The sequence below is a fragment of the Falco punctatus genome (genome assembly GCF_963210335.1).
Source record: "Falco punctatus genome assembly, chromosome: 1".
Classification (NCBI taxonomy): domain Eukaryota; kingdom Metazoa; phylum Chordata; class Aves; order Falconiformes; family Falconidae; genus Falco; species Falco punctatus.
Genome location: NC_137580.1, coordinates 117,739,359 through 117,762,624, shown reverse-complemented (window position 1 = coordinate 117,762,624; position 23,266 = coordinate 117,739,359). Strand labels below are relative to the sequence as shown.

Sequence of the window (23,266 nt, the reverse complement as noted above, 5' to 3'; positions counted from 1 at the left end):
GCCTTCCCGTGATGGTGCTTGTGGGTGTGTTGCAGGTGGACAGTGCCCAGGCGTTCATTTGGCTGTCACAGCTCCGGCACAGATGGTCGGATGAGGAACGTCACTGCTTTGCCAACATCTGTGATGCTCAGTTCCTGTACTCCTACGAATACCTTGGCAATACCCCTCGGCTTGTGATCACTCCGCTGACCGACAGGTAGGTCCCTGGGAAACACCATCATAGCTGGGCTTTGCCACACAGTTAGAGAAAGAGCTGCCAACCAAAGATGGATTTAGTTTGGACACCTGTATCCCTCTTGTTCTTGCTCCGTGTCCCAGCAATCTGGTGGCTGAGCTCTATCTGTCACCTGGTTTGTGATTTGATGGTGTTACCCTCTGGGGTACCTGTGCCTCGGATCCCAGGGTGGGATTCAGCTCACAAGTTAAGATGCTCACTTGCGGGTGTCTGCCTGCGCACAAGCTGTCCGCACCCCATAGAGCTGGTGAGTCTAGAAAAATCCTGTCTTGAAGTAGACATCTACCACTTGGTTCAGTGGTCTCAATGGAGACACCTGGGGTGACTTGAGATGCTGTGTTGTCCCTGCTGGCTTCCAGCTGCCAATTCAGAAGCATGCAAGTCTCCTGTGGATCTCTTGTCACATCTTTCCATGCTATGTGACATTTCAGTAGCCAGGAGAATCTTGGGTGGCTCTAGTCACCTGTGTTAGTCAGCTGAGCCAAGTCCCTGTTCTTTATCAGGTTTTGTTGGCCATATTGACTACAGCTCTGTGGCTTGTGGGTGGCTATACTCCTTGCATATGTGGGCACCTCCCTGGGCATCATCAACATGACAGAGAAGCTTTGGGGCTTGCTGCAGCGCTGAGTGGCATCAGTCACAGTCCACCTGAGCAGGTTTCAGTTAGTGATAGAGAATGGGATCCTTTGGGCTGAAAAGCAGTGGGAAGCAAGAGGGGGGTCTTTCAGAAAAGCCAGCCTTTTCTCATACTGTCTGGGACATGCCCAGTATCAATGAGCGGTATGAGGATCCAAAGAAAGCACAACCTGGAAGTGAGGAGGTTGGGCAGACCTTGATGGAAGATGGGTGTCTCTTAGAAAAAGCACAGCTGGGCAGAGGTGGTAATTAACACCCAAGAGGACCTTCAGCTTTGGCATGCACCCTGCTCATGTACAGCTTTCCGGAAGAAAGGTTCTCCCCAGTGCCTTGCCCTAGTGCCATTTCTCTGCAGCCCAAGTGACCTGTCGGACCAGGTCTCACTTTTTCCTTTTTCTTCCTTCGTCTTGCACTGGGGAAGATGTTACATCACCCTGACCCAGTCACTGCACCTGACCATGAGCGGAGCACCAGCGGGCCCCGCAGGCACTGGCAAGACTGAGACTACGAAAGATTTGGGACGAGCCCTGGGCATCATGGTGTATGTGTTTAACTGTTCCGAGCAGATGGACTACAAGGTACTACTCCCCCCTCAGCTGCAGTGCCATCACGTGGGGATGGAAACACTCAGGGCCTGATGAAACCTGAAGGATGAGAGCAATCCAGCTGAGATCCTCTGGTCCATCACCTCTCCTGAAATCCCTGCTACGTTCCTTCCTGCCAAACACCTTTTTCTCCTCCTCCCTTTTCTTCCCTAAGACTTGTGCAAGGCTCTTCAGGAGGCGGAGACCCAAACTGTGCTCTCTGCCTCCTTACACCTTTCTCTTCCCTTCTGGAGTTAATTCCATGTGGAATGCTTCAAAACTTTTGGCCTGTTCAGTTGAGACAGAGGCTAATACTTCGACCCTGGCAGGTTTTGTTTGGCATGCTTGCCGGCTGGCAGGCCCTGGCACGAGAAGAGACCCGTCCTGGTTTTCTCAGGATCCTCTCCCAGAATAAAGCCAGAACAGGCTGAAGTTTCAGCCGTGGCAGAGCACTGAATCGTTAAGCTGAGCCTTGCTCTGCCAGTCTGGCACAGTGCAATGCTTTTGGTAGCCTGGGATCATATTTTATTCAGCTTATGGGCTCTCCCAGGAAGCGGAGCCATCAGTAATTCAGCACAGGTGACCTTTAAATGAAAGCAGTGCACAGATATATCGAGAAAGTGCAATTAGCAGATCAAGTGGCAAACTGTGCAGAGCTATAAATATTATAATTGAGTTGTGCCTGCTGTTTCCATGACTTTTCTAAATACCCACAATAGACTGTAAATTCCTATAAATAAACGGGCTGGGAAATAAAATCCATTTTTTGCTGGAGTTGATTCCATTTGTGATTTCACCCTTGTAATTCTTTTTTTTTCCAGTCTTGTGGGAATATTTACAAAGGCCTTTCCCAGACGGGAGCCTGGGGCTGTTTTGATGAATTTAACAGGATCTCAGTTGAGGTCCTTTCTGTGGTCGCTGTACAGGTAAGTGGAGAAACGCTCGCTCGTGAATAAATACAAACAAGGCAGAGCTGTGCTGCAGGCTTTGGAGTAAGGGTAAATATGGAAAGTGCATGGTGCTGCTTTCAGTTCCATGTGTAGGCAGGTGAGGGATTATATCCCTAGATTAATCACATGAATACCACAGTGCTGACAAAATGTAGCAGTGATGTGCTGCAAACATTTCTGTCACTTCTTTTCTTCCCCCAGTTACAGCATTTGTATTGAGGCAATTATTTATAGCATCTCTTCCCGGATCAGTAAACACCATGGTTTTGTACCTGTTCCTCCTGGGGATGACACTGATGTCATTAATACACCGTGAGATAATTGGAGGGTATCATTTTAGGGAGGAGCTGCCTTGACGGATGGTGACTCAGCCTGCCATGGAGGGAGTCACCGTCAGGGAGGGGAAGGGGGGTGTTTGGGGCAGGTTCATGGCCCGCTGGACTTTTGGGGGTTACTTATTGCCTCCAGTCAGGCACAGGTTGTGTGTCCTATTCAACAAATAGGAATACAGTCAAGATGAATTTTCTTAATGCTTAACCTGTCACTGAGACACTGCAGTGTTCTTTCCTCCTTTCTCTTTTCATACGGCTGTAGATTTAATTCTGGGGTCTGTAATGAGAGTTCTGTGAACTGTGGGTGTTCCTGGCTGTGTGGCATCATTCCCCGGAGGAATGCATGCAGCCCTGCAGGCGCAGTGCGGTGTTTGGTGTCAGCTGGGTGACACTTGGTAACTGGAACCTGTGGCAGATCTGCAGCCCTTGCTTGTGTGCCTGCCTAGGGTACCCTGGCAGCGTGGGATTAAAGCTAGGAGAGAGCTCTTTGGGCTGTGTCCAGCTCTGTGTAGGTGTTTTCCCTGTAGAAAGATTGCTTGTCTCCTCCGTAGTTTAACCGTTCGGTGCATTTTGTTGGCGAGTCCTGTGTGAAGCACAGCCACAGTCCTTGGGGAGGGGCTGGAAGGGACCCTGCCCTCCCCACCGTGCTAGAGAGTCCTTTTCTCTTGTGCTTATACATAATCTGGCACTTTGCCGCCTCCTTCGCTGCTTCTTACTGGCCCATGGGGAAATCTGGCCGGGTTTTACAGAGAAGGAGGGATCGCAGGAGGAGACCGCTCCACTCTGTACCCTGCCTGGTGGGTGGTGAGGGACAGCCAGGGCAAGTGCAGCGGGTGTGAATCCCTCCTGGCAGGGGCTGAAATCTGGGGCAGCCCGGGTATAACCACAGGGCAGCAGGATGGAGGCAGTCCCTGCTACTGCTTCCGGCCCTTGCTTTGAAGGAGAGCTGTGTCGGGGTGTTGTCCAGATGCTAAATCTCATCGGTATCCTCTGAAAATGCCAGATCCATCCAGCTCCTGGGGGAGTTCGAGCAGAGGGAGGGTGCACAACTGCATTGTCCAGATGGAGACAGCTCTGACATGGGCAGAACTGAAAGTTTTTGAGCCTTGGGGGACTTCAGTGCTGAAAATTGAGGTGCTGAAGTATCTAAGTTCTTCTGGACCCAAGTGTCAGCTGAGTGCAGGTTTTAAGATCCTATAGTCTGACTGAGATGCTGCATTCTTTGTAGAACCCCTTTTGGATTTGGTATTGCAGAAAGAAAGATCTAGAGCCCCTAAGTTTCTACACTTTTGTAAATGTTTCAGGCAAAGACGTTGTTCTGAACCCCTCCATGAACTCCTCACTCTTATCATCTCTCTTTCACTCATAATTGGTACCTTACGTTATATCCCAAAGAAGCCCCAGGCAGGTACAGGGGTTTATGTATCGTTCCCTCTCAATTTCTCTTCCATCAGGTTCTAGTTTAAAGTTGTCATTGAAAAAAGTTTTTGAGGATCTTGAAATAAAAAGGGAAGCTGAACAAAAGAAGCCCAGAGATGACTCAACTGCTAATGATTCCCTCGCTCCTGGCTGGAGCGTGGCATCTGAAGAAAGCAGCACGGCTGTCATTCCATCATCATGTCTCCTGGCTGCTATTAGGAGTGTAACCATGGCGATGTTTAATTGGCTGTCTTAGTCATGCAGCTAATGTCGATATGGTTCCTTCCAGAGCAAAATTCGATTAATTGCTTAACTTTAAGATGGCAAACAGCAGTAAGGTTAGAGTAGTGAATATAGAGAGATTTCTCCCTCACTCAAGTGCTGTTTGCAAGAAGATGCTCTAGCTTTAATAAACTTGCTCTCCTTGGAAGGTGTGAAATGAGAACAACAAAGCTGCAATCAGGCAAATATAAAAGACAATGCAATATTAGTGAGTGAAGCTGTCCGGGGAGGTTTTAGACCTTCTGCTGTAAGTTTTTGTGGTTTTGTCATTTTGGTGTTAAACTAAGCATCTGATGTCTCAAAATCTTTAAAAGCAATATCAAGTGATCGGCTTGCAATTGAGCTGAGGGCAAGTTCACTGGGAAATGCTGCTCCTTTTCTGGGCCTGCTCAAGGAACAGGGCTGGGGCTGTCACGAAGAGCAGCAGTGTGTGGGGAGATATGAGGGTGAGTGGAGGGAGTCAGGGGCCAGTACTGTGTGGGGCTCTTGGGGCTGCATTTGGGTGCTGGTTGTGTTGTGGATGCCTGGGGAACCCTGCATCCTATCCCAGTTGTCTGGTCTCCTGCTAGGCTGGGAAAGAGGTGATTTACGCTTTGGTGGTGTTCTTGCTGTGAGGTGTGTTGAAAGGTGTCCCACAGGTGATGTCAGAAGCTAAGGTGAGATGCAAACAGCTTTGGAAGTGTTTCTTTCTGAGCTGCTCTTCGTCACCCGTGTCCATCATTGTCTTACGGGGAGATGGTGTGAATTCTTGCCACTCCTCTGCACTTTGCCTGTCCTGTCTTTTCAGCTCTCTTTTCAGCCTTGTCAGAGTTTGCTTGTGATGGGAGACCGATATTTATTGCCACACAGATTTACTCCAAACAGTGTAGAGAGCTTAGTGTGGTCAGTAAAAAAAAAACCAAAACAAAACAGCAATAAGCCCCAGTCATCATGGGGCCAAGCACAAGGAGGGCAGCACTGCTGGCTGGTGTGTTTTTCGTAGCTGAACACCGATGCTATAACACTGTCTTTCTTCCTAGGTGAAAAGTGTGCAGGATGCAATACGAGAAAAGAAGAAATCCTTCAATTTTCTTGGAGAAGACATTAATTTAGTTCCCTCAGTAGGCATTTTCATTACCATGAACCCTGGTTATGCAGGGCGAACCGAGCTACCTGAGAATCTAAAAGCTCTCTTCAGGTGAGTCCAGGTCATGGCTCGTGACCTGTTGTTGCAAGTCTGGCAGAAGTTGCCTTTTGGAACATCCAGGCTTGACTTCATTTCCTGGGGGAATTCCCTTGCACTGGGGATTAGCAGATAGTTTGTGTTGTGCAACAAGCCTGGGTCTGGGAAGGCACTGGCAGGGTGAAGGAGCAATGTCCCTGGCGATGGGAAAGGCAGCATGTGACCTGGCTCACTGGAGGAGACCTGGAAGACAAAGCTGCAAACCCACTGCCTCTAGGACCTGTAGTCAAGAAATACTTGTTCTGCAATCCTTTCCTGCCTGTCTTTTCAGGCCATGTGCGATGGTTGTGCCAGACTTTGAGCTGATCTGTGAGATCATGTTGGTGGCCGAGGGGTTCATCGAGGCCCGAGCGTTAGCCAGGAAGTTCATTGCTCTGTACCGGCTCTGCAGAGAGCTCCTGTCCCAGCAGGTGAGTCCGCTTCTGTGGCTGCAGAGTGCAGCAACCCAGCGTCAGGCTGGGTGGGAGATGCCCGCTCCTGTGGCTGGAGGCTACAGCGACCCACTGGGAGATGCCCGCTCCTGTGGCTGGAGGCTACAGCGACCCACTGGGAGATGCCTGCTCCTGTGGCTGGAGGCTACAGCGACCCACTGGGAGATGCCCGCTCCTGTGGCTGGAGGCTACAGCGACCCACTGGGAGATGCCCGCTCCTGTGGCTGGAGGGTGCAAGTGACACCTGTTGATCTCCAACATCAGCAGGAATGTGGCACGCTGCCACTCACCTCTGTGGCTAAAGCTTCAAAGCTTTTCTTTAATGACTGCATTTGTGCTAGCTGCTGAGAGAAGACGAGGTTTGTGATCATCAGTGATGAAATTGTCAAACGGCTTTACTGGAGGACCTGCAGGGACAAAAGCACTTGACTGGCTGTGTTAATGGGAGAGGTTTTTCAATGGGCTTAAATGACACCATGTTTGGGGTAGTATTCAGTGACTCTTCGCTTTCTAGTCTCTTGGTTCCTATTGATTCCCCTGCCTGCAAGGGGTTTAATGTCTGCCCTTCTCTGAGCTCAGCCTAAGAGTTCCCTGCCGTGTCAGGTGTTGGCTAAGTAGGGTCACTTCCAGTGCAAAGCTCTAATTAATCAGTTTTTTCCTTGTCAACATTTACATAGATCAAAGCTGAGTCCAGAGAAGAGTTCAATCAGGACTCCAGGTGAAAACCCTGATGCTGGCTGTGCCAGCGTGAGGCTGGGCAGGATGTGCCTTGTCACAGAAACTCCATGCTGTGTCTTGGAGGTCTTGGTGGAAGCTGTGGCCTCCCACACAAAGCGGTGAGCTGTCGAGCTGTGCTCTGAGGGATCTTAACAGAGCAGGAATATAAAGAGTGTCTTGTTGGCTTGAGAGTTCCTCTCATGCCCCTTTGTGTTTGTTCATCAGCAGTGTCCTTACTGGCCTCTGCTTGGCGGATTGTCTCTGGGGCCAGACATGCCTGGTAATCTTGTGATGGGCAGGATGAAGAGAGGGCTATGTGGGGCATCGTAACAGACTAACATCCTTCACCTCGGTAACTCCTGCAGACCCAGGGGTCTGGCTGGCCTTGCTTTAGCTGCTTCATGATTTAGGTGAAAAAAAATTGCTCAGATCTCTGGGGTGCAAGTCCTACGGCTGTCTTACTGCCAACTCTGAGCCCACACGGTGTTATGAACAGCTGAATTGTGTGACTCTTTAGTATTGTCCCTGATGGGCATTTCACCTACTGAAATGGAAATCAGGTAACTCAGCCTGATGGAGGTCTTGGCCACAATGCCAGTAACAGGTTTGGATGTATTTCCATTGCTGACCTTTCTGGCAGTTTGGAGCTGCTAGTTCATACATGGTGAGGTACTATCTAAGCATAAATTCATCCCTCCTCTTTTTGTGTTTCTTTTTTTTTTTTTTTTCTCCTTTCCTTCCCCGTGTAGGATCACTATGACTGGGGCTTGCGTGCAATCAAGTCAGTGCTAGTTGTTGCTGGCTCCCTCAAGCGAGATGACCCAGAGCGACCTGAAGACCAGGTTCTGATGCGCTCGCTTCGTGACTTTAACATCCCCAAGATTGTGACTGATGATGTGCCGGTGTTTATGGGGCTGATTGGAGATCTTTTCCCTGCACTGGATGTGCCTCGGAAGCGTGACCTGAATTTTGAGTCATTTGTGAGGCAGGCTGTGCTAGACCTCCGGCTGCAGGCTGAGGACAACTTTGTGCTCAAAGTAAGATCAAGAGATCTGCTGTATCTGCACCACCATCAAATCCTTTGGGTTTTCTCAACCGTCCTTGCTTCTACAAAGAGGACTCTGCACAATATTCCGCTCGTAGGCAGACCCTGATGAAGGACAGTCAGCTGTGCTGGGTCTGGTGCAGCTGCACCTGCCCCTAGAGCCAGCACTGCCTCGGTCCCTGAGGTTACAAAGGGGCTAAGTCCTGAAGGCTCATGAAAGCGTGGCCCTTAGAGAACAAAGCCTCATCACTGATGGCTGTCAGAAGTAAATGGTGCTGGAGGTTTGTCTGCAGGCTGAGGATTTCACCCATCATGGTCAGAGTGGCTAGACCTAACTCACAGTCACGTCCATTTGTGTCTCTGGGTTGCATCTTTATAGATGACACCCAACGGGAGCGATTTTGTAGATCTGAACATCAGTTTGGAATATTTGTCTAAAATCTGGGTGTGTTTTTTTTCTCAGGTAGTGCAGCTGGAGGAGCTGCTGACGGTCCGGCACTCTGTCTTCGTGGTGGGTAACGCAGGCACAGGTAAGTCTCAGGTGATGAGATCCTTGAACAGGACTTACCAGATAATGAAGCGACGTCCTGTCTGGACAGACCTCAACCCCAAGGCAGTCACCAATGATGAGCTTTTTGGCATCATTAACCCAGCAACAAGAGAATGGAAAGATGGTAAATGTCTCTTCATGCTTGAATCTATAGATAAAGAAGGATGTTTTTAATGAATCTCCTGAGTGGCAGCAGGATGGCTGGTTCTTTGTATGCAGGTCTGAAAGCCCAGGCGCTTGTCTGCTGCTCACAGCCATGTGAGAGGCTGGCTTTGAAAGGCTACATAGGATGCTGTAGCTTTTTGATCATCAAATGGGATGTTTAGCATAAACCTGCTTTATCCTATTTCCATAAGAAAAATTATCATATTCATTAGTACAAGTAGTTACCAGTTCTGAAAGGGGGAAGGCAGTTTTTCTGGGTTGGTTGAACTGGTGATGGAAGACCGTTCCCTCCTGCCCTATGGGGGGTGTGCTGGGGCCCCCATAATGTGGCATCCCCAGGTTTCCATAGCTGGTAGCACACACACAGCAGCCTAGAAGTGGTGTTTTTCCACTTAATGTTGCTGCCCGATCTCTGTAGTACACCAGCATTTGCCAGTCTGTTGATCCTGATTGCTCCTGAGGAAAAATAAGATGAGCATTTAAAACTTGCTGAAAGATTACAGCAATCTGGAGTGAAAAATGTTCAGTTGTGACTAATATGTAAAGCCAGCTTTGATTTACGTGTGTGGTTGGTGTGGGAGGTAAGGGAAGACGCTACCATAAATCATCCTTGGCCAAAAGTTCACCAGGAGATGAGTTGCCACCCACCTCCCCTGGCCCCTGCCACAGGTTTCTCATGACCCTTTGCTTTGCTGCAGTGCCAGGGTTAACTTCTTTTTAATTGTAATTAGGGACCCTAAATCAAAGTGACAGCGGGAAGTGTGGGATACAGCCTGAACTTTGCAGCTGGCTGCAGCAGTGACTGCAGATCGAGCAGTGTGGGTGGCACTGAACAGCAGGAGGGACGTTTTACAGGTGGCTCTCCTGCAGTTTCTAGCCTGTGATGTTTCCAGGGGGTTCAAGGCAGATAATTTTTGCATTAAGCATTCCTGAAAACTTTGTTTCTTGTTGTCAAAGTCCAGCCAGGCAATCTTCATCACAACCCAACAAGAGGTGAGGTGTTCCCTTATGGGCCAGCCCCTTTGCCTCTTCTGTTCCCATCCTGTTACTCCTTCCATTATCAAGAATTGAAAAGGTTGTACGTGTTTGCTGGTAAAAAGGTGCCACAAGGGGATCCTAAAAGTGTTCTTTGTAAAACCAAAATTTAAATCCCAAGACTGCTCTGGTGTAGATGCACAAGGTTGAGAGAGAGGCACTTTGCTGCTGTCACGGTGTATATGAGGGAAGCATTGATGCCCTGAGACAGTTGCTATTTCTGATACTAATGATGTTGGAGTGGTTTCCAAGGCATGTGTCCAACATGTGAGGAACTGAGTCAAGGCAGAGCCAGTGAAGTGTGTAGTGGTTTGTTTTGGTTTGGTTTTCGTTTTTGTTTTTTTTTTTTTTTCTTTTCCTGACCCGGTATCAGGATTGAATCCCTCTTTCAGGTGAGCTGTTCTGCATTTGTTGTGCCTAAGCTTTGTCTTCAGTCATATAACGCCACTAGCTGTTCCTGACCTCGATCACAAAGAAACAGCTTGTCCTGGGGAACAAAAAAAAAAGTGCACTTGTCACAATTCACCAGAAGAGAGGCCTTTTTTTTTTAATGTTTGCCTGATGTTTTTTCATGAAGACCAGCGTCTCCCTAGGTATTTTCACATGTAGAGGAGAGCGATGGTTTTGTGGAGTTTTCATTTGCTCTGCAGTACTGCTGCTCTATTCCCAGCCTTCTTGCTCTTCTTAACATTCATTATTTACTCCCCTTGAGACACTGTATCCTCTCTGTCTCCTTGATTTTACTGACATTTTGTTCTGTCATTCAATGTCATTCTGTGCTTGTTCTCCCCTCAATCTCACTAAAGCCGTGACCCAGCGTTTAATGCATCTTGATTTTTCCTGATATACTTCGAGCCACAAAAAAATATTTATGAAAATTTCCAAGGTATATTCAGATGGTTTTCTCTGCATTGTGTAATCCATGCCTTCTTTCACCTCTGAGTATCTGTTCTTCACTTATCCCTTACGATTCTCGGTAGGAATGAAGCTCGTGTAGGTCTGCGGTCATTTTCAGTGGTAGTACCTGATGATTTTTTTTCTTCAAAGCAGACTAGACCCATATCATGATATAGTAATATTTATGTACGGATGCATAGCGTTTTGAATGCTTAAGAGGAAAGCATTAATTAGTTCTTAGTAAGTTGTAGAGAAAACTATTAGAGCAGGTGGCAACTTCTGTGTTCATCAACATGGTCCTGTCATCCTCCCAGGACTGTTTTCGTCAATCATGCGAGAGCTGGCCAACATCACACATGATGGTCCCAAGTGGATGGTACTAGATGGAGATATTGATCCGATGTGGATTGAATCTCTTAATACGGTGATGGATGATAATAAGGTAATGAACATAAGTAAAATAAGCAGGTATTCCTTGACTGTGTGGTGTGATTCAGCCTAGGAGAAATGCAGATGCTGAAATGAATCCTCCTAGAATAATGTCATTGTGTTTCTTCAGATATGCCAAACCGTATTGCATAAAGAAAATGGTGCATGAGGAAAATGACTCAAAGCATGTTTTCATTGGAAATTCCCTTTCCTGGAGAGTCGAGCTCATGAGTAACCGACCGCAAATGTCCTGATCATAGCTGCAGGCCCTTTAAAAAATAGAGTGGAGTCATAATCCTATACCTTTTCTCCCCACCCTGAGGGAGTGCTGTTGATTCTGGGTCGTGGAAGAGAGAAGGGTTGTTCTGCTACCTGTCGGAAATCAGCTTCTTTGCCTTGAAGAAAACTGGGCTGACAGCAACCGGACTCTTTAGTGTGAAGTGCTGAATGCTTTCTATCTCTATTCCTGGGGAAGGCGTTAGTCAGTCTGTCTGTCTGCCACATGCAGGTGCTGACCTTGGCAAGTAACGAGAGAATCCCTCTGAACCCAACAATGCGGCTGGTTTTTGAGATCAGCCACCTGCGCACAGCCACCCCAGCAACAGTGTCCAGAGCGGGTGAGTCCTGGCCTGAACTTCACACTGGGATTTTGCGTCGACCAAGTAAGATCTAGTGCCATTAACCAGTCTTTTGTTGGCCAGCTTGGTCCCGCTTGAAAGTTCCTAACCTGGGATCACAGATGGCTTTGGTGGACAGGGTAGGTTCCTGAAACACATGGGAAAACTGAGGATCCTGACCCAAAACCCATGTGGGAAGCTGTCATCATCTTGGAGATACACCCAGAGCTGTCTGGCTGTTGATGTGTGGTCGTGGCTTCAGCGCTGCTGAGAGAGCGGTCCTGTTTGAAGCCCTGCATGGACTTGATGGAGAGGGACAGTCTCTATCCCAAAGAGCTCCTCATCTTCTGAAGAAGTGCATGAAATATAGGAGAAAGGAATGAAGGTGTCCCCTAGTTTTACACATGGGGAAACGGAGCCCGGAGCAGTAACACGACTTAGGCAAGACAGTGTTCTGAATTTGGGGCAGGGTCATGAAAGATGTCCTGGTGTCCTGAGTTAAGTCTCTTCACTGTTAATATTTCTACCCTGCAGTGAGGCAGGAGGAGGGGGATGGGTGATGGGGCACCCAGCTGTATTTGACAGGGTTTTAGTTGTGTGAAAATAGCTGAGAAATTCTGCTGGAGGAAAGGAATAGCCTGTGTTGTGTCCTTACTGTACGTTCTCTCAAACCCTACAGGGATCCTGTACATCAACCCATCGGATCTGGGCTGGAATCCCCCGGTGAGCAGCTGGATTGACAGGCGGGAGATCCAGTCTGAAAGAGCCAACCTGACCATTTTGTTCGATAAGTACCTGCCGATCTGCCTGGACACCCTCAGAACAAGGTATGACCTGAAGAGTGATTGTATCTCTGCTGGCGAGGGCAGGGGGACACCTGCTGCTTTCAGACCAGCGGGGCTGAGCTGGGGCTGTGCCACACGTGGTGTGGGTGCCTGGTCTCCTCCTTGCCCCGAGAGCCCTGAGCATCATTGGCTTAAGCTCAGAGCAACAGCGGGGTGAGGTAAGGGAGCTGATGCTCCTGCCCATCCTTTGTTGGTCAGATCTGTTTTTCATCGGATTTTGATTTGATTGTTCCGGTACTATTTCTGTCAGTTCTGTGTCTCTTGGAAAGTAAATCCAGGAGATCCTCAAGAGAAAGACTTTTTGGTCTCCTGATGTATCAGGCTAGACCTAAGTTCACTCCGCAAGTGAGTTCCCTAAGTTCACTACTTTTTGGTAGAGCAGATTTCAGACCACTGCTGAAGGACTTTTTTCAGTACGCAGTGTGGAAGGTGACTAGAGCAGATCCTCTTTTATCCTCTCCCCACTTCTTTCTCTGCCCCTTGGTGATGAGAAGGAAGCTGGTGTTTGTGGGAGAGGGTGGGATTGCTTTACAGGCAGCTCTGTCTTGAATTTCTTTCCTGATCCATTTGAACAAAACTAGACTCAATCTATGTGGGCATCCAGCCTGGCCGTGTTTCATGGTTGGGCACCAATCCAGTGAACATGAAGAACATGGGTATTTGGAAGGGCCCTGGTACTCCTTGGCTTGAGTTAAATCCAAAGCAGCGCTCACAGAGAAGTTGTGTGGTTCTTGCTTATCATCCTGGGTGACAGGTCTCTTACTCATACTGTGGGGAGGACGGACCACTTGGGTGAGGGAGTTCTCCCATCCTCTGCTTGCTTCCCATAGTTGCACTTCCATTAAAATAAAAGAAATCAACGTACAATTGAGCACGGGAGTTCTTGAGCACAATGGGGATGTGTCAGAAGGGGTGCATTAGTGAAGGCAGAGGCCTTTGGAAGTGGGAGTCAGGCATCTTAGTAGGGAGCTGCTCCCTGGGTGACCAAGCAGGTTACAGCTGTTGGCAGCAAAGTCCATCAGGCATTTCCCACTCTATTTGCTGAACATTGTGTCAGACTGTGAAATCCACAGGATTAGCTGCAGTCAGCCTTGAGCCGAGAATTTTGGTAGCTTACTTAATTCAGAAATTGTAGAACCAACCTTTCAAATAGCCATAATTACTTTATGGAGGACTTCAGTGCTCCTACAATATTAGTTCAGAATTCTGTAAGTGTAGCTTAAATGAATGTAAAATGGCAAGATGAAAGGTTTTATTTTATTACTCCTCTATTTGACCGCTTTTGAACTCGTCGTGCTCGCAGGAAATCATTGCCTGTAGCAAGTCTTCCATTTTACTTCTTTCAAGAGGATCAAAGTTTTCAAATGCTTGAAACTTCTGATTACTGTTATTACGTGTATATGTGCTGGTGCCGGCAGGTCCGAGGGAGAGAATGGGTGTTCTCTTCGTTGCTGTACCTGGGAATAAGACATGCACTGCTGACAAGTGGGATGCTAATGCTCCGAAAAAGCATTTCTAGGCTTACCTTCCTGGATCGTGACCTGGACCCAATTGTTTATCCTGTGGTGCTGGACCCAGGTATATTTCCCATGCTTTCAATTTCCATCCCTTAGATTTAAGAAGATTATTCACATTCCTGAGCAGAGTATGGTTCAGATGTTGTGCTACCTCCTCGAATGCCTCCTGACCAAGGAAAACACACCTCCTGACTGTCCCAAGGAGCTTTATGAACTTTACTTTGTCTTTGCTGCTGTCTGGGCCTTTGGTGGATCAATGTTTCAAGACCAGGTAAGAAGTAAGGTGCTGCTTCAGCATCTTTTACACAGGGCTTTTTTTTTTTTTTTTTTTCCCTATTTAATTTCCAAAACGTAGTACTATGTCAGTAATGCTGTTTTCCTGGGGCTCTCATAAAGGTGATAATAAACTGCAAGCCTGAACACAACAATTTCTTTGGTGAAAGACCTCATTCTCCAGGGTGTAACAGTCGAGGAGAACAGCTGAGGGGTCAAGTGATGAAGGTAGAAGGGTGTTTGCTTGTGCAGATACATTTCACTGGGGAGAAACATGAGGTTAATTTAGAGAGGCCTGTGGATGTGCCTAATGTGATCAAATTAAGAGTGATTTATCAGATGGATTTATCAGTGGAGCGATCTTTCAGCCAGCTGACAGCGCAGGTAGACATTGCACGATGTAACATAAACCCAGCTGTGTCACCACTGGCTTTTATTAAAGTGGCGGCCAAGAATTAGCTGTCCTCAGTCTGTGGCAGCAGTACGTGAGGAGGAGGGCTGGTCAGCAGGGCAGGGTGGACCTTGGGGGTTATGTGCCTCCACAGAAGTGGAAGCAGACAGTGGCTCAGCTCTTTGAAACACTCTTTGCTGGGAGCATGCTGGCGAGGTTGAGGTGGATGGTTGTAGGCACTCGGCTTGAGCTCCCTGCTGGGCAGCCAGCTTTTGGGCGGTTTCTGGCATGAGCTGCTGGGCTCAGTCAAGCTGTTGGTGGGTGGATGTCCGCAGCCAAGACTGCAGTGCTGGAGCGCACAATCTGGAGACCAAGGTCTTCTTGAGCCAGGAGGATTAATCAGCCTGTGTTTCACTACTAGAGTCTCTGATGTTCAAAGTACGCTCATGTCCAAGAGTCAAAGGAAGACGGGGCGCTACTCTCTGTGCTGCTTCCCACAGTACATCCCTCCTACGGAGTGATTGCATTCAGCCTCTGAATCCATCAGCTTGCGTTAGGCAAGGTGGCTGTGATCTGTTGCATGGTGATATTATTATAAGACTGTTTTCTCGAGGTCAGCACTTGATACTGCACATTCAGCCCCCTTTCAGGTCCTGCTCCTATGGGAAAACACAGACAGTCCCAGCTGGGCTGGAACACAGCAGCTTTGGTGGGAGCTGTAGCTTGTGAGCAACAGGGATCTTGGGAAGGATCTTTTCCAGACCTGCCTGGGGGAAGTAGGGTTCTACTGCTGCCTCTGACCTCCTCATGCTCTGTCTCTCCCCAGCATCTTGTGCACAGCAGAGAACTGAGCATTTTCTTTCAGCCCCATGCCCCGTTCTGCCCAGTTTTCTGGCCACGTGGTTCAGCTTGGCACAGCGGGGCTGTCTCTTTGTTTCCAAGTAATTGGAAAAGCTGTTGCCCTATTACAACTTCCAGCTGTTAACAGTAGTAACGGACAAGAAGATAGCGGGCTGTGTGTCAGAGCCCTGCTGCCGACATCGGGGCCACCCTTGGCTCCATTCCACAGTTTCAAGACCGTGCTTGCAGGATGGCTTTCCACCCTCTGCTGGCATTGCAGCTCCCAGACTGATGGAGATTTTTAATGTGACTGGTTCAGAGACAGGCAGGAGAAACCTGAGGCACTTGTCGAGGTGTCTAAGAGCAGGTGGCACCTGAAGACCTAGATTTTAAATACCAGGTTTTCAGCAAGTGGCACAGGGAGCAATGTGAGTAGCTGCAAAGCCTGCAGGTGGAAGAACATTCGGCACATTCTGCAGCTGCTTGCTCTGGTTATGCCCAGTTCCTGCTGGGAACCTGTCGGGTGGTTGCATCTCCTGGTCAGGGGATGCCTCATCCCCAAGTCAAAAGCATGTTATCTTGATGTGTGGGTCTGCCCAGTGACAGGACATGGCTGCCAGGGGCTCAGGGATCCATATCTGGTCTCTAGTGGGCTTGGGTCTAGTGAGAGGTCTCTCCATGGACCTGGTACCAGAGATCCTTCCCCAGCTCAGGGAGAGGCACTGCTGTTCTCGGAGGCTTCTCAAGTGCTCGCTGGGGTCTCTTCATGTTTTTTGCATGTGTCTCGCTGCTAGACCAACAGCGTTTGCTAGACATTTGCTTTATGCCAAGGAGCAGATGTTTCAGGAAGCAATAAACACCACATGTCAAGCTCAGCTTGGTGCTCACTCGATGCCATCACTTCTCTTTGCCACTGAATGACGTGTGCAAGACCAGGTTTCTTGGTTCTTGTGGAGGACTTAACCCTCCATTTCCTATGTGCCAGCTGGGAAATACGCAGCCTCCGTGTTGTCAGTGCAAGGTGATTTAAAAGAAAACCCAACAAAACAAAGCCTGGGAAGCACTGCTGGTCCTTGCTTCAGCAGTACAAGCCACTGTCTGTCTATCCTTGAGCAAGGTGGCTGGAGTGCGGTCGTGTGGCAGATGGATGTCGTGTTGCCTGCACCGTAGCAGTCAGCCCCTGGCCCTGCAGGCTCCACTGCCTGCCCAGCTCCCTGGGGAGCAGGAGCCGTGGCACACGCTTGCGCTGGGCTGGTGTGCGGGCTCAGCATCCCTCCGGGAGGTTTGACTTTGAGGCTGGACTGTACATTACTGCTTGTGATGCTCTGTAAATGTCAGAGACGAGCACGAGGATACAGCAGTCCGAGTGAGGGCAAGCCTGATGAAAAACGATCCAATATAAAATCTGTTTATTGCTCTCCATTGAAGGTGCCCTTCGTGCTGACCTTTTGCTGCTGAAATGTCAGGAGAAACGGTCTGGAAGGCTTCCCGCTACTTGATGCTTGTTGGTGGGTAGCTGGGCCCCTGTACAAAAACAGATGATAGATTTGCCATTTCCAGGCTCTGAAATTAGCGGAAATCCATATGGAGTTTTTATTAAAGAAGCAGTTTGAGTTCGACACTGTTCTGGCAATAGAGCTGGGGCTGGAGCAGCTCCACTTAACTGCTCGGTTTGGGTGGGTGGGCAGCCTGTCACAGTGTGGCTGCAGGCAGTTTGCCTGTGCAGGGCAAGGGCACCCTTGTGAGAAAGCTTTTAGCAGTGATGCGTGTCCTTCTCCTGCAGGCTACTCTGCTGCTGCTGCCGGGAGTTAAAGCAACAGGAGAATGGAGAATTACAGTTATTCTGCCTCTCTGAATAGCATGAGACTGCAAAATCGTGGATACTAATAACGTGTTTTTTCAAAGCCTCTGGTCTTTTGATGGATGGTGGCTCAGGAGATTTTCCAGAGGATGCTCAGTTCAGTTCAGCTGCGCACGCCGGTTTCCTGGTGGAGGCTGGGCAGCCTGTGGGCAGCGTGCTGGCGGTCCCACCTCGGCTTCTGGAATGGGAAAGCACTGCCACTATGGGGAGGAGAGACCTGTGGGTGCCCCAGGAAGAATCTGTGCTGTTAAAACTGTCTCAATTATGCACGCAGTATTTCACAGGCATCTTTTTAACAGCACTTTCCTCCTCCTTCCCCCACCAACTTCTCTCCAGGGCAGAAGGCTGTAGTCCCTGCTGTCTGCATGGGAAGATGCTCCGGCACAGTGACTGGCCCAATGCCATACAGGAGACCCGGGGCAGGGGAGGAGACTACGTACATTTTGCGAGTTCTGACCCAGCATCTAAAGCAAAACTGTTACCCTGGCTCTTAAAAAGTTCAGATGCTCCATGTTCTCCCTGCATGGAGGGATATAATGGGGAAAGAGAAGGAAGTGGGTGCTTCCAGGGTGATATGGCAGCATGGAAACACAGCAGAGCCAAAGGGGCACGGTCCCTCTCTGATGCTTTAGTACACTGTTGTCTGCAGTCCTGCTTCCTCAAAACATTGTGGCTTGAAAAGAGGCCAGATGACAACAACTAAGTATTAATAGAGTGGTGTGATTTATGGGGAAAGGCTTTAGTATGCATGCTTTGACTAACCATGACCACAAATGTAGACGGATGTTGTGTCCTTGTCTGTTGGAAGAAGTAGGCACAAAGAATCAATCAAGTGGTCTGTTTAGTCATAGGCACGTATTTCTCTTTTTCAAATTGATCCATCTATCTAATCTCAGACATACCAAGAGTGATCAACACAGAGGATGAATTATTTGGGTGAATAAATAGGAGTGATGAGAAGGAATGAAGAAAATGAAAAATTAGGCTTAATAATAGGAAAAAGGATAAGATTGTTATGCTGTGGAATATATTTTAAGGACTAATCCCACTCTGGTGGACTGAGATAGATAACGTTCTCCATCACTAATGAATTTTTCCAGATTAGCATATTTTCTCCACTTTTTGTCTTGCAGCTTGTGGACTACAGGGTGGAGTTCAGCAAGTGGTGGGTGACAGAATTCAAGACTATCAAGTTTCCCTCTCAGGGCACAGTCTTTGATGTTTACATTGATCCGGAAACGAAGAAGTTTGAGCCTTGGTCTAAACTTATTCCCCAGTTTGAATTTGATACAGAAATACCATTACAGGTACATGAACCTTGCATGCTTTTTGTCTGGGAGGAGCACTTGCATTTTAGTGGCTGTACGCAGACATTTCAATGAAGACTCATTAAAGGTCGAGCACTTCATAAGAAGGATGGCATCCTTTATGAGGTATAACTACATTGCCCATCCTTCTTTACTGTGCTTTGACTGCGAAGACACATCCTCCATCTCCCAAATATGAGGGGTGGGCTCAGAGCCACCCCAGGGACCCAGGAGCCGGTGTGGCCAGGGTGTGGGATGTGAGACAATGTAGTGGCAAAGTCCCTGAGACACCATGTTGTCATTCTGCTTGGCTGAAAATAGAGATGTTTTTATGATTTGGACAAAAAAATAAGAGTTTCTGCAGGCAGTGAATTGCGTTTGCCAGCTATTCTTTTCTTTCTGTTTAGAAACGCCACAGCGAGCAGATGACTTGTAAAAATTGTTACTGTTTTAGCAAAATGCATGTTGTGGGGAGATCCAGATGCTGCTCCCAGCATCCAGCTGTCAAGGTTTCATCTGTACAGCAGTTGGATTTCAATGGCTGGCAACAGTGCATCGTTCCCTTCCTAGTGCAATCTAGAAACTGGGGTCACCGCACTCGTTCCTGGCTCTCCCAGTTTTCCTTCTCCCCAGAACGTGGCTGTGGGGTTGTGGCAGGGATGGGGGATGCTTACCTGCTCATTATGCCCCTCTCAGGCTTGCCTGGTGCCTACCACTGAGACGGTCCGTCTGCGTTACTTCATGGACAGGCTCCTGGAGCGCCGGCGCCCGGTGATGCTGGTGGGCAATGCTGGCACGGGTAAGTCTGTGCTGGTGGGGGACCAGCTCTCCTCACTGGACATGGATGCGTATGTGGTGAAGAAGGTCCCGTTTAACTACTACACCACCTCTGCCATGCTGCAAGGTAAGGAAACAGCTGAGTCCCAGGACTTCTGCCCAGCAGGTTACCCCACTCCTGGGGCACCTGGTGGGGTTTGGAGCAGGGTGCACACTGTGGTGCTCAGGGGAAGAGCCGTGGGAGAGCTGCCCATGTTGTTTGTGCTGTGCTGACACCCACATGCTCTTAAGTCCCATTGTGAGACTCTCAGGTCAGCAGACCCTCCTTTGAGGAAGGTGACATTTTCCAGTGTGAGGATTTGAACGCTGAGCACCACAACTCTGATTCAGGGCTGTGCCAAAGCACACGCTTAAAATCCACTGCTGTTTGGTACAGCCCATGGCTCCTACTTGACTTGAGGTGTGTCTTTAATATGCTTGAATTTAAGCCCGTGTTGAATAGGATGAGTTTCTTGGCTAGCATCCAAACTGTCCTCAGGGTGCAATGATGGGAATTGCATCCCAATTAGCAGCTACGATGGTGCTAATTAATATGTGCAGGCTGTAAGCCAGGGCTGCTGGTACCTGGTGCTGTCCTCTCTGTCCTGCTGCACCCCAGTGTGTTCCCATGGTGCAGGTCCCACATCCCCACCTCCCCAGGGAGTGCAGGGCTTGCTGACCCTGGGGGTCTCAGAGCCCCAGGGAATTGCTGGCCCTAGGGAAGTCCATAAGAACGTTGCTGATGAGGAATTTGGCACGTTATGGAAAAATGAAGTTTGAGACCAAGAGAAGGCCACTTTTGCTCTGTAGTCTCTTCAGAGACAAAGAGAAAGGAGGGAATTCTTGAGAAGTGGCTTATTTTGGAATGGTGTTTTCACTTTGAGTTAACCTAAAGAGAGAGAAAATAATTTTATACATGTGTTTATTAACCAGGAATGAAGCAGTCTGGTTTGTTTTGAGTTGCATGACAGCTGTGAGTCACCATAAAACAAAACGCTTCCTTTATGTAGCTTGGTTTGACGAAAGTGTCCTGAAATCCCTTTACTCCCCCAGCCCTATAGCAGACCACCATCTGTGAAGCATCAGCGAGACCAAGGGTCTATCCTTCACCCCCTGGGCTGTTCCTGGCCAAGTGGTGCTGGGGGTGGTGGTGGGGCCATGCTCACAGCCCCGATGGATGCCAATGGCAGTGAGTGCCTGCGGCTTTGTCCGTGCTCTGCCAGGCTCCCAACACCACAAACATTATAAGAAAGTTGTTGGAGCTTAACGCTGCCCTCGGACTGATCCGCTTGCGGAGGGGTGACAGCACAGGCTTAGCTCCAGCTGTGCAGCCTGGGGCCAGTTCAGCTTTCTGGGGCAGGTCGGAAGGGTTTCTTGTCCTGGTGGTGCCCTCCCTCCCTCCCAGGCTCTCCTGCCCGTGCCCATCAGCCCCGCGGGTGGTGCCTATGCCTCTACCTACGGTGTGGATGCAAATTATTTGGGTTACTTGTCCTTCAAGGAAAGAGATGGGTAAATTCTCTCTCCTTTTGGCCAGTCCTGCCGCCCTGGGTGGTGTGGTGGCTGTAACCTCCCTTTGCCCCTCCCAGGTGCCCCTTTTCCTTTTCTCCTGGTGTGGGGTCTCTGCAAAACACCCTTGAGGCAGTAGACAGGCTAAGCTGTCTGTCCGCCCAGCTGCCTGGGTGGGGGAACATGTGCTTGTTCATCTCCATCTGGACAGGCCAGTGGGTGCAGGTGTTGAGATTTCTACAGGCAGACGTGGCAGCCCATCCTTATTTACTCTGGCTGTGAGCTATGGGCTGAGGCAGCCACTTTCTTCCTCCGCAGAAAGGAGCAAGCCATCTCGTGTGTGGATGAAGATGTAGCTGTGAGATTTGCATTGGGAAGCATGATTTATATGGCTTGGCCCAGTTCCCTACTGCTCATTTTTTTGGAGTTAATTTGTCCCTTTTTGTGTAGTTTGTCAGTTGGCTGCTTTTTTTCCCCAGCAGGCACCTCTTTAAATTTGTAAAGCATGGGTACTAAGCAGGTTTGGGTTTGGGTTTTTTTTTTTCTTTTTTGTACTTAAAAAAGAGCCTAACCTGAAAGCCAGTAATTTCTTAGGCAGGGTGCCTGTTGGTGCAGAGTGTGCACCCTTTAGGGGAAACAGGTGCATGGTTCAAACCATCCTTGCAGTCCCTGTGGCTTACAGAACGGCCATGTGTATAGGGGTTAAAAGGAGCCAGGCATTCTCTCCCCCCAAGCCTGGGGCCAGTTTGGGGGTTTTCTTTGGTGGATTGTGACCAAATACCATTCTCTGTGGCATTTGTCGCTCTGTCAGCCCATTGCCCTGGACCTCCCGTCTGCTGCGCTCTCTGCTTTGTACCCTCCTGGACCTCTGCTCCTCCTTGCTGCTGTCACTCAGCACCTTTCTGCTCCAGATCTGCCTTGAGAAAACGGCAATAAATATTATTTATTTGGTTCCCCCCGCCCCTGCCCCTTGATCAACAGCCAGCAAGCGAGAGGAGTTGCACTTGCAAAGTCTCTTTGGCAGTGACTGTTTCTTTCAGGTGCTAATTTGAGCATGTCAGGATCTGAGAGGCAGACACGGTATTGTGAGATATAGCTTTGAATTAAAATGCAACTTTCACAAACATGTCACTTGATCCCCAGTAATTGCATTTCAGTGTGATGAATCTCCTGCATACTTGTTTAACCTCAAAAAGGGCTGATTTTATATGTTAATTAAGGACTAATTAAATTTAAATTAAATGCTTATTTGAAACACTTAATTTAACTTGCTGCCAGATATTTCAAATATTGTGGTTTTATTGAAGGGGGAGAGAGACTCCACTGAGGAAAGATTCATCATTTTTCTCAGCACAGTTCATTCCTTTGTGCAGCAACTGTCTATGACAAGGAATCAGTTGAATTTTGAGTAGTGGGAAAGACAAGCTGTCTGGAATGCACCGAAGCAGTAAAAAAAAATGATGTTTTAAAAGATTTGTGGTCTGAAAAAAGCAGAATATAAATCTTCCTTAATAACTTTTGCACGTGATAATGAATGGCTTAAGTGTACATTTTCACAAGGAGGTTTTTATGAAAATTCCCAGTCCCATTTACATTTACCAGTCTTCCCTAATTACAAAGATCTGCTACTTACCGTGGTGCTCTGCAGCACCTTATGGGTCTGTTGACAACTCAAAACTCTGCAAATGAAACGAATTCTGCCTCCATCTTCGGGAGAGCAGTGACCCCCTGAGACAGTGGATGCTGCTGTTTGCTTTTCCACTTACTGAGTCAGTAGAGGTTGCCTGGGCTGCAATCAAAGGAATCAATGGCCTATAAAATATTATGTGCAGCAATGTGGGATGGTTTTTATCAAATATCAGCCAAGCATTATAAATAATTCTCACATTCTATAATCTACAGCAATGCATATCCTCGGCCTTCTGCTAAAACAAATCAAAATTTTTCAAAGCCTTGAAATAAGAAACTTCTCTCCATGCTTTCCCTTGCTTGTGCGTGACCCTGCTTAAAGCTAGGTGGCTATTTGGCAGCTCCTTTTGGAATTGAGTTCTGTCACTTTGTTTGGAGGTCTGAGTAATGCTGGGGAGGAGATCAGGAACTTGTGCATTTAAATAAGAAATATTGATTGTTCTGAAAGTGTCCAGGAATTTGCCCCCAAAATCACCTATTTCTTTTGTCTAAGAGGGAAAAAAGTGTTCTTAGATTGACAAAACCAGCTTTGCTCATGGGGTTCTGTGCCCACAGCATCTTCCTTGCTCCTTCCCAGTGCCCAGCCGTTGCTGTTAATGGTGTGGTCATGGTATCGCTGGGGCAGGCAGCAGGGGATATTCACTGCTCTGTTGTACAGATCAGAGCAACCTCAGC

General features: G+C 48.4%; 1 protein-coding gene across 2 annotated transcripts in view; it reads left to right on the top strand.

Annotated features, from left to right (window-relative positions):
- Window positions 1-23,266, top strand: part of DNAH9 (dynein axonemal heavy chain 9) — a 209,062-nt gene that overhangs the window by 40,255 nt on the left and 145,541 nt on the right. For both annotated transcript variants that reach the window (XR_013929074.1, XM_080393177.1), the window contains 13 exons: window positions 36-196; window positions 1,293-1,449; window positions 2,277-2,381; window positions 5,458-5,615; window positions 5,932-6,070; window positions 7,558-7,845; window positions 8,317-8,527; window positions 10,815-10,942; window positions 11,438-11,546; window positions 12,226-12,373; window positions 14,005-14,179; window positions 18,407-18,580; window positions 19,277-19,484. Coding sequence is in view for 1 of the 2 variants with exons in the window: in XM_080393177.1 (XP_080249303.1) it covers window positions 36-196; window positions 1,293-1,449; window positions 2,277-2,381; window positions 5,458-5,615; window positions 5,932-6,070; window positions 7,558-7,845; window positions 8,317-8,527; window positions 10,815-10,942; window positions 11,438-11,546; window positions 12,226-12,373; window positions 14,005-14,179; window positions 18,407-18,580; window positions 19,277-19,484 (2,161 nt within the window). In the remaining variant the exon portion in view is untranslated. The remainder of the gene's footprint in view (window positions 1-35; window positions 197-1,292; window positions 1,450-2,276; window positions 2,382-5,457; window positions 5,616-5,931; window positions 6,071-7,557; window positions 7,846-8,316; window positions 8,528-10,814; window positions 10,943-11,437; window positions 11,547-12,225; window positions 12,374-14,004; window positions 14,180-18,406; window positions 18,581-19,276; window positions 19,485-23,266) is intronic.